General features: G+C 44.8%; 1 protein-coding gene across 1 annotated transcript in view; it reads right to left on the reverse strand.

Annotated features, from left to right (window-relative positions):
- Positions 1–1,198: 1,198 nt before the first annotated feature.
- TNFAIP3 (TNF alpha induced protein 3) overlaps positions 1,199–9,761 on the reverse strand; it is an 11,378-nt gene continuing 2,815 nt past the window's right edge. The window contains 7 exon segments of the mRNA XM_009281472.1: positions 1,199–1,480; positions 2,166–2,342; positions 3,731–4,673; positions 6,146–6,326; positions 7,065–7,235; positions 7,437–7,584; positions 7,811–8,001. Coding sequence (XP_009279747.1) covers positions 1,199–1,480; positions 2,166–2,342; positions 3,731–4,673; positions 6,146–6,326; positions 7,065–7,235; positions 7,437–7,584; positions 7,811–8,001 — 2,093 coding nt within the window.

The following is a 9,761-nucleotide window of genomic DNA, read 5'->3' on the forward strand; positions in this document are numbered from 1 at the left end:
AACTTGAGAAGCAACTTAGAAGAGGTATCACCTCCAAAATCATAGCAGCAAAACAGATGCTGAAAACTTGAAGGGTGTGAAAGGAGAAGACAGAAGCAGGTACCAGGCACAATGGAAAAGGCAAGGTCACTAAAGAAAGTATTGCAGATTGAGAAGTGGATGCATGAACTCCAGCAGTAAAATCTTGACCCTAAAGCACTCCATTACTGAGCTCCAAGCTGTTTGCACGATAACAGAATCACATTAAGGATAACAGAAAGAAGTGTGACAGAAATGGGGAGGGAGGGTACGAACAGCAGCACAGATATTCCCAACAGTTACAATGCAAGAGAAGAGAGTTGCTCTGGTTTCAGAACTGAAGCCGAAGACAAAGGGCTTTGGTTTTTTTTTTGTCTGTTGGAGGCAATTCCTTCCATATGAGTGGGGAGCGGCAGGATTCAGTTTTCCTATCACATGCGTATGCTCATGAAAGTTGTTTCTGTAATCACCTATATTTCCAGCTGTGTTGGGATTTGGGAAAAGATCTAAATGCTGGTTAGGTTAAGCATGTTAAAGGAGCAGACCACTGCTGCTCTTGTTTCTGGCTGCAGTTTGCTGAGGGCTCTGCAAACACAGAACTGCTCGCCATTAACACCCTGAATGCCTGCAGGAGCTCCTGCCTTGACAAGCTCGGTAAGAACACCAGCAAGGACACGGGCAACCCAAAGCAAGTTTCTTCAGACATCAACTGCAAGTTGCATCAGCCTGTCCTGGGGGATCCCTCTCAGGAAAGATTTGCCTCTGACTGATGTACACAAACACAAAGAGCTCCTGCACCTCCAACAGTAGCCGTGGCTCCTTGCCCGGGAAGAGGGGAGGTATTGAGAAAGAGGCAGAACTGGGAAGTTCTTTGATTCCAATGCTTCACACTTCCTCCGGGGAAGTCCAACAATTAAATATGGCATTGTAGGAGCTTACTCATGAACGACAGCTCTGTACAGAAGGCAACCTGCCCTTCTCAGCAGTCCCTCTATGCAGTGTTTAGAGGAAGTAGACATTTATTCCCATTCTTGGGAATAAACATGAACATGAGCAGACAGCTTATATTTGCCCCCACCCTCCCACTCCCAGGACTGTTAAGTGTTTTGGACATAGCACCATTTCAGTGAAGGAAGTAGCTGGTATTGCTTTCTTGTTCTTTACCAACTCCTCCCCTCCACTAGCCATAGATCTGTTTGAACTGGTAGCATTCATTGCAGTAGCCGTTGCACTTGGCATTGCCATAGTGATCACAAGCAGGGGCTCGGCAGCGCTGCTTCGGGGGCTCCTCTGCAGCCGGGTCCCTGGCACTCCCCGATGGCGCAAACTGACCGAGGCGCTGGCACTCCTGGCACAAGTCATCGCTTCTGCAGGCCAGGTTGTTTCTACACGAAGCCACAGCACACTGTCTCTTCTGGCTACTCAACGCTGCTCGCTGCAAATCTCTGTGCTGTCCCGTTCTCTTGAAAAACATTACAACACATTGTCAGTTGCCATGCTGGCAGCACAAGTGGCTTTTCATTTACTTTCAACTCTGCTAATGGTTTGTATAGGTAACCACTGGGGGCTGTTGCAGACACACGCTGCTTCTGAAAAGTACAATACCAAGAGGCAAGTTGGGCTTTACCAAAGAAAATAACAAATTCTGTAATTTCTTAGAAAAATATGTTTTTTATCTTTGGTAACTCTCAATTCTAAAAGGGTCAAAACAAACCAAATGAAAAAAAAAATCTGGAGCAAAGAAAATCCATAATGGGCTCAATGAAAAAGGCAACATGAAGCAGACTAAATCCCTTGACACAAGTTGCATAGCTCTAAGGGTAAGAATGAAAATCTCTCCCTGATCAGCAAACCAACCAACTGTTGGTCCAATTGCTTCCACTGAAATTGCTGGCAAAATCCCAGCTGAGGTAAAACTGAATGCGGCCGTGATAACCCTAAACTGAGAACGGCTTTTAGGACTGCTGCTCAGTTGCAGCAGGAAAAAGCCATGAGATACTCTACACTTGTCTTAGGATGACACTTAGGATGCAGGCATTTGAGAATTTTCTAGTATGCATCCTGAGTTGTTCATGCAAAAGAAAAATGTGCAGTGCTAGACAAGAGGAAGATTTTGAGAAGTTCACGCTTACTTCTGGATGTCTCACCAGCTGTTCTTCTGTCCTCCTGGCTTCCTGAAATCGCTGGTTCTGGGCTTTAATGAAGCAGTTCTGGCAGTACCCTTCGAGCATTGTGCTGCCCAGGGTGCCGCAGTTGCGCTGCTGGCAGGACACAGTGTTATGGAAGGCGGCAGCAGAGGTCCCCGGCTGACCCGCTGCCGAGGACTTCCTCTGAGATCTCCTCTGGTGGCGTAGCAAAGCGCTGTCTGTAATGCAAAGTAAGAGACAGGAGGAGTTTGAATGTGCCCAATAGATCTGATGACCCAAAGCAACTATGAAAATCTCCTCAGTTTAAAAAGAAAAAATAAAAAAAAAAAAAAAAAATCTACTAGCCTCAAACATGGGTTTTGAACAAGCCTGAGACACCTCAGTTGATGCACTTGCCTCCATGTTACATAAATAAGGGAGCTAATACAGCCCAATTTTCATATCAGAAGTCGTTGAAACAGCTGATTTGGGAAAAACTTGCCCTCGGTGGGAAAACTAGATCCCATTGAAGTCAAGAGGAATTTCACCTTTGGCTTCAGCTTGTCATCTGTGATCTACCCCAACACTTCCCTCTCGGCCTCCCCCATTTCAGGCGCATCGGATAATGGAAGTACAGTGGCACAGAGCTTAATGGGAAAAAGTGCCTTACGCTTTTTAGTCTCATGAAGCAATCTTATACATTCCACAACCAGAAGGAAAATATTTTCATTGTGAACAATGCTGGAAAATAAGCTATTGCGAGCTGGCATAGAAGTTCCCTAATTTGAAAGTATGTGGAAAGTTCAGCATTGGCACATTTGTCAGCAATGAAACATTCTTAAGAGATAAGCAATAATTCTCTCTCACATGTGCCTTTCACCCTGTATACCCAAGGGCTTTTTGCCTGTGTAACAGAGCAGTAGCATGAAAGATGAAGATTTCATGCTGTGATTTATTCACAGACTATTACCTTTTTAAAGGCCTGCCTTTAAACACACATGCACACATGTGCATGCATGCACATGATACTACCAAGAAAGATTTCAAGGTAGATTATAACAATACACTCCTAAGTTACTCCAGAATACAAGCACATTATCTACAGTCCACTTCTACTTGCTCTGCTTATCAAGGCGATTTCAGTAGTTACTCCAGAGTGTTATACCTGTTACATCCAGAATGGATACGGATCTTCAAATTCATCCCAAGCTTTTTAAAAGCCTTGCTAACATAACTGGTTTTCAGTAGCATCAATACAATAGCATTTCCCTCACCGACTCCTACAACTTGTCTAGCTGTGAAGAAAATTCATACCAAACCATGACTGCAGTGGACGGTGGGGAGGGATCAAAACTCATCCACTCTTGAGCTAGTTTTGCTTCCATGAAAGCCGACAGGAAGTTTTACAAGAGATTTCAGTTTTCCCCCACTGTTACCGCATGCCCCTTTATGGGATAATAACGGCCAAAAAAGCACCTTCTCCTCAGACTGCTGCTTCTGCTCCACACCGTTTCCGTCACCCCCTGCCCTTTTAGCACCCAGTGCATGCAGAGCTTCATAGCTCAAGGAGGCCGATCTGCAGCCACAGTGTGCCAAAGCTCACCCTATCTCCACTTACCGTGGTTTTCCCTGTACTCAAAGAAACACAGCGTGCAAAAGCCCTCATTCTGTGATGTCCCAAAAAACTTGCAGCCAGGTTTCCTGCAGAGGTTACCTCCCCTCTTCTCCTCAGGAGGCAGCACCGGTGGCGGGGGCTCCTCACTGTGGCTGTTGGGAGCCTGATGGCAGGAGTGCTGGAGGAGGCTCTGTGAGATCTGGGACGGGTCAGACGTCGATCTCTGGTGGCACGTGGGCAGGAAAGCAGGGCTGCCGTTTGAGGAGTGTTCTGTAGACCTTTTGAAGCAAGTGCTGCATATGCCATTGAAGGTCCTGTTGGCCTTCTGATGGCACACCTTGCACGTGGCATAGTCTAAATGTCTCCGGTCATCCAAGTTGTTGCAAGGACCAAGCTGTCTGGAGTTGTAGCAGCGTTCGCAAAGCCCATTGTGTTGCACGTTCAGTGTAAAGGGGCAGTCTGGTGTCCGGCATTTCATGGCTGTGGTCTCACTGTATAGGAAAAGGCTTGGAGCAGTCGGAGGTGCGGAGCGAGGCCCTGTTACAGGCCCTTCGGACGTCCATCCCCCAGGTTCACAAACATCCCCCTGGGAGGAGCCCGACCCAGCTGCCTTCAGTTTATCGGGTGCTGCTTTGGAGGTCTGCTTTCTTCCTTTGCTTCCCTGGGACCTCCGCTCAAAGCACTCATGGCAGTAGGGCTGGGTGTTCACAGACATGTAGAAAGGGCAATTTGGCGTTTCACATTTCACCTGTAAGAGGGAGAGCTGGGGAAAAGACAGTTCCTGTCTGTTCCTGGAGCAGGTCTCTCTTCTAGCAGGTTCAGTGTTCTCCTGCCACTTCTTGTACTCATGCTGTACCAGTTGAAAGTAATCTTCCACGAGGTTTATTTCTTTGGGTAGGTTGCCTTCATCTAACCTGACAGCCAAAAAAGGAAGATTGCATCAGTGGTTGAAAAGGGCAGATGGTGGGGGTGGAGGCAAATACAAGCAATGTGGAGAGGAAATGTAGATTTAATGCACATCCATATTACTCAGCTAGAAGATCCAGGATGTTAAACTGTTGCTGTAAATGGAAATAATTTTAAAAGCAGGTGTTCAGTGATGTCAAATGGAGACTTTCACATCTAAAGAAATGGTCTGACACAATGCTAAACAGAAGTATTCTTAGAAGGATTTTCTAGGTAAGGATTTTCTGTCTGACAGCTGTTTGCATGAAGAATATGGATAATCTCTCAGAAGTGAAAAGTCCCCCAAATCCTGAAGTCCTCTGAAGACCAGTGCTCAGCTGAGCGGAGGTTAGAGTGGGAGACCCCTCTCTTCATCAGCCCACACTAAGAACAAGCCTTTCCTACAGTGGGCTCAGCATTTCATGATACAGTTTATCATGAAATCTGCTCCTGGTTTTGCCCTGTTGGGTCTGTATCTACCAGCAGAGTTCTTCAAACTATGGGGCTACCGTGGTATGTGTAAAGCTAGCACCCATCACACCATCCCTACTCTGCCGCTGATCGCTAGGAAAACCTCACACCGGAGCTTCACCATGGTAGGTGGTAGGATGAGGAGCTAGCATTACTGATAACACTCAAGAATATATCCATGCAGTGGGAGTAGGGAAGCTCGATTGCTACTCTTTACATATGCATATATCCTTTGGGTAGGAGGACTTTAATTTTCAAGGCTCCTAAACCAGAACCACCCAACAGCATAGATACCTCCCTGTGTGGTAATGGAAGCAAAGACAGAGGATACAGGAAGTCGCTTCCCTCCCACATTCGTGAAGGGGCTGGGCGGACACCGCTGCCAGCATCCCCTAAATGCGAGAAGCCGATGGGTGCCGCCAGCTGCCCCCTGCACATTACTGATGCTCAAGTGTCAGGGGGATGAGCGCAGGCGCCAGTTCCTCCACCGGCCACAGCTTCCTGCCTACTGCCACACTGCAACAGCCCAGGGTGTCAAGGCATCTGCGCTAAGAATATACCGCCAAGTACTTTCCCTAGGGCAGCCAAAATTACACCAACTGCCCTTTATGCAATGTGTCCTTACATAAAGCACAAGAGTTCAGTCTAACTAGTTCCTGGGTTTAACCATTTTTCAGCCACCCTCCTGTGTAACTTAAAAGTCAGTGAAACTAATCCATTGGGTTTACTCTTCTAAAATATTAGTTTCAGTCTGCCAAGTCTAAAGACATTTTTGCCTTTAAATTTGAGACTGGCTCAAGCTCATAACACTTCAAAGCATGTCAGCAGTAATGCAGTTATTTCACATTGCAGAGGGTAAACACGTGTGCTACCGTGGAAGGAAGGAAAGAGTGAAGGAACACACTGGGCTGCCTGGCTTCTCCTACCACCATAAACAAGATAACTTTGAGGAAACAGGAATGACACTCACTTTGCAGCATTAATTAGATGAGTTGTACCATGATCCCAGCCTTGCACGGGAATTTCTATCACTATCAAGTAGTCTTTTAGCAGCTGCTCTTTCTCCCTCTCCTCTGCATCTGTCAGAAAGTGCACGCTCAAGTCCTCAAATCTGCCTCGTTCACTGGTGACCAGAGGGACAGCCCGGATTTCTGTGGGGACACAAGATAGGTTAGCATATATATATATATATATTTTACCAAGCAGGAGTAACCACAAGATGCAACACATAAAGACGTCACCACTGCTACTGAATTTTGGAGAGAGAGGAAAACGGCTGGCCAGAGCAACTGGTTTCTAAACAGTGCCACTGGGGGAGGACGCAGACATGTCTGCAGCACAAACCTAGCCCCATCCCACGGGAGTTTTAATGTCCCCATAGCAATTTTCTTCTCTGTGTGGGCAGCATTGTAGATCTTAGTTTGTTATGACTTTCCATGGGATGATGCCCTAACCTGAACCTAGAGAACTGCTATCCATTCAGAAGAGATGCATTAAAAAAGGCGAAGCATATATCTCATTATCCCTGCCAGGCAGTGGTACACTGCTGAGAGACCATGTCCTTCAAAGCTTCTTCTCTTATGATGGTGGGTGGAAAGGAGGCCAGAACACAATGAAGCAGAGGCCAGCCTTTGGCTGATCCCAGCCTGCAAGCAGGTGAGTTTTACTATACTTTTAACCGGCATTTTGAAGACAACCTTTAGTTTCTATTCAGATTTACAGTCAAAACTGTTTCTGCTCACATTTTAAGCATGTATTCCAAAGAAATCTTTTACATTTATTTTAACTTTTGAAATGCAAATCTAAACCAGATTATATTCTAAAAGCTTTATCAGCATGATGATATCGAAGAAGCTACATAAATAGCAAACAAGGTACTTGAAAAATACCTGGCCCACTGTCCTTCAGAGTCACTAGTGGTGTAAAATGCATATTGTCGTAGCCAAGCACAATTGGGTATCTGTAGCATTCTTCAGCTGGCCAAAGGAGAGGCAAGTAAATACCACCGACGTTCAGAGGAGCAAAACTGGAGCCAGACTGTAAACTTCTCACCACTTTATCTGCATAAGGAAGAAAAAGAAAACACAAATAAACACAAATAAGTATGTGCTACAGGCAAGAGAAAACATATTCTGGGCGTTTAGAACAATTGCTGAAAACGCCTCTTTTGAAATGCATCTACCTGAAAACAACAATTATTGAAGTAAGATTACTCACACAGCACACAGTAACATGGTGAGATGACTGTCCGGGCAACTCACCTGCAAGGACAATGACTGGCCTTCTGAGGATGTTAGCAAGGATGAAGATGTGGATTTCTTCCAGTGCATTATATGGAAGCCTGTTTCGAGCCCCAGATGTTTCTGGGGAGGTCATTTCAATGAGGTATTCCCACTCCTCCTCCCAGTTCTGAGGAAAGAAACATCCATGAGCAACGCTTCAAAGACATGGAGGTCAGGAACCAACTGCAGCACAACAGTGCTCAAAATAATCGTATTTTCCCATTTCCTCGAAAGGAAGACTATTTCTGCTCTCCACTAACGGCGGAATCCATGAAGCCAAAAAGCAAATGAAATCAGCAAGGCAACGCTGACGAGCACTCAGAAAACAGCATGATTCCCTCAGGCCACCTTACCCGGGTGTCATAGTGGAGTCCCGTTTCTACAAACTCCTGGGATTTAATAGCCTCCCGCTGCCAGCGGAGCTTGAAATTCTGTGTGTCAATCTCCCTGAGTGTGCTAAACAATGTTTTTCTTAAGACGAGGTCGATATCTTCAATACCCCACATGTACTGTGATGCAGCATGCATGAGGCAATTTCCATCACCTGCAAAAAAAGAAAGAGTACATTATTTTTAAATGGCTACTTAAATAAAACCCCACAAGTGCGGGGGATGTAGAATTACGCTGTGCATATCCATATTCCCTGTGCACTTCTCTCTAAGCCTCAGACAGAAGGGTTTTAACAAGAAGACCACAGCTATGAGCTCTCTGCTCAGAGACAGAAAAGAAGAAAGTCCCCTCTACTGGTTTTCTCCCTTCACTGGTTGGTGTTAAGCTGTCATTCAGCAATGGTGGGAAGCCTGCCCCTTATCTATCTTACTTAACTTTGACTGATATCATGAACCAAATTTTGGGGTCAACGGCAAATGTCAAACACAGTTGAAATAGCTTTTAAACACAACAAAGCCAACTTAAAATTACAAAAGAATATGTAAATCTCCCTCATCAGTGTTTATACAAATATACACCTGATGACACAGGGTAGAGATAATGGAAACCTCTAAGACAATAAATACTATAGTAACACCAAGCCTCATGTCCCCTGACAAGCATTGCATTGAAAGGCTTGGCACTTGGCTGTGCTTGATGGAGGAATTGTAATTAAAAAAAAAAAAAAAAAAAAGAAGAGAGACAGAAAGGGAAGAGTAGGTGATTTATGTAAAGCAATTGTAGGAACACCTCTTGCCTTCCTCTCGGAACTGATAGTATGCTGTGCTGTTAAAAGTTTTATTTAGAGGGTTGTTTTTCTAAAATACAAAATTAAAACTAAATAAATGAAAAAAATAATGATTTGAATTTCATTTAGAAACACTCCTTGCATTGAAAAAGTCCTCTTTACAGGTAGGAAGGAAAGCAATATTCTTCAATTTCAGAGGGGCAGAAACCAAGAATCAGAGGAGTTAACTAATTTAATTAAAAGGTGTGACAAAGTATGCCTATGGCTGGGTTTCAAATTCTCTCTCTAGCCATCTTCTTCAAAAGGGGATGTCTCCCTTGAAAGGGAGACAGCAAGAATCACTGTCATATCCTCAGATTCAAAACTAGGTCTGGTGTTTACTGCAGTGGTAAGCAGATTCACTGAATACTAAGAAACCACAGCAATTTCCTTGGAATAGAGGACATCAACCACGGTAAAGCTAGTAGGTTTTTCTCATGTGGAAAAAAACCTCGCCCAAAGGACACCCACAAAAGACTTAAACCCAGTTTGCCACATGCCTTATGAACTCAAGTATGCCATTTGTGAACACTACTACTTTTTCTATGAAACTGTAGAGAAAAACCTACAACAGACTCCAGAACCTGAAAAAAGGTATCATTTGAAATCTACTTAACACTTCATAAATTGCCATGGACTCAGTGCATATCAGGTTCCTTCAACTGCCTTCTGGTCTCTGAATGCTGTCTTGCAAAGCTTACTTCAAGTCTGCAGGCTGCTTATTTGAGCTCAAAAATCAGGGAACAACATATAAGACAGAAAAACTGACTGGGTTTCCTTCTGACCAAGAAAGATGACATATTAATCCCGTTAAAATTTTCCCTTTGCAAAATCTAGAGCAAAGATAAGATTTTTCTTTCCTCTCTCTCTGAGAGCTCACTTTCAGTTCTTTATTGAGAAGCGCTGCCCAAAATTCCTTACACAGCACTTGGAATTCCCCTGCGCCGTTTGACTAGCAATTGAGCAACAGTTGTACTTTTTGTTCTGCGGCGTGCAGGGCTGAGCAGCGAAGCCTCCCTCGGACTTTCCCGGGGGGTGTGGCTGGGCGAGCTGGAATGAATGCCGATTCATTATACAAGTGAAATCTC

Source organism: Aptenodytes forsteri, unplaced genomic scaffold (assembly GCF_000699145.1).
Source record: "Aptenodytes forsteri isolate BGI_AS27 unplaced genomic scaffold, ASM69914v1 Scaffold82, whole genome shotgun sequence".
Lineage (NCBI taxonomy): Eukaryota > Metazoa > Chordata > Aves > Sphenisciformes > Spheniscidae > Aptenodytes > Aptenodytes forsteri.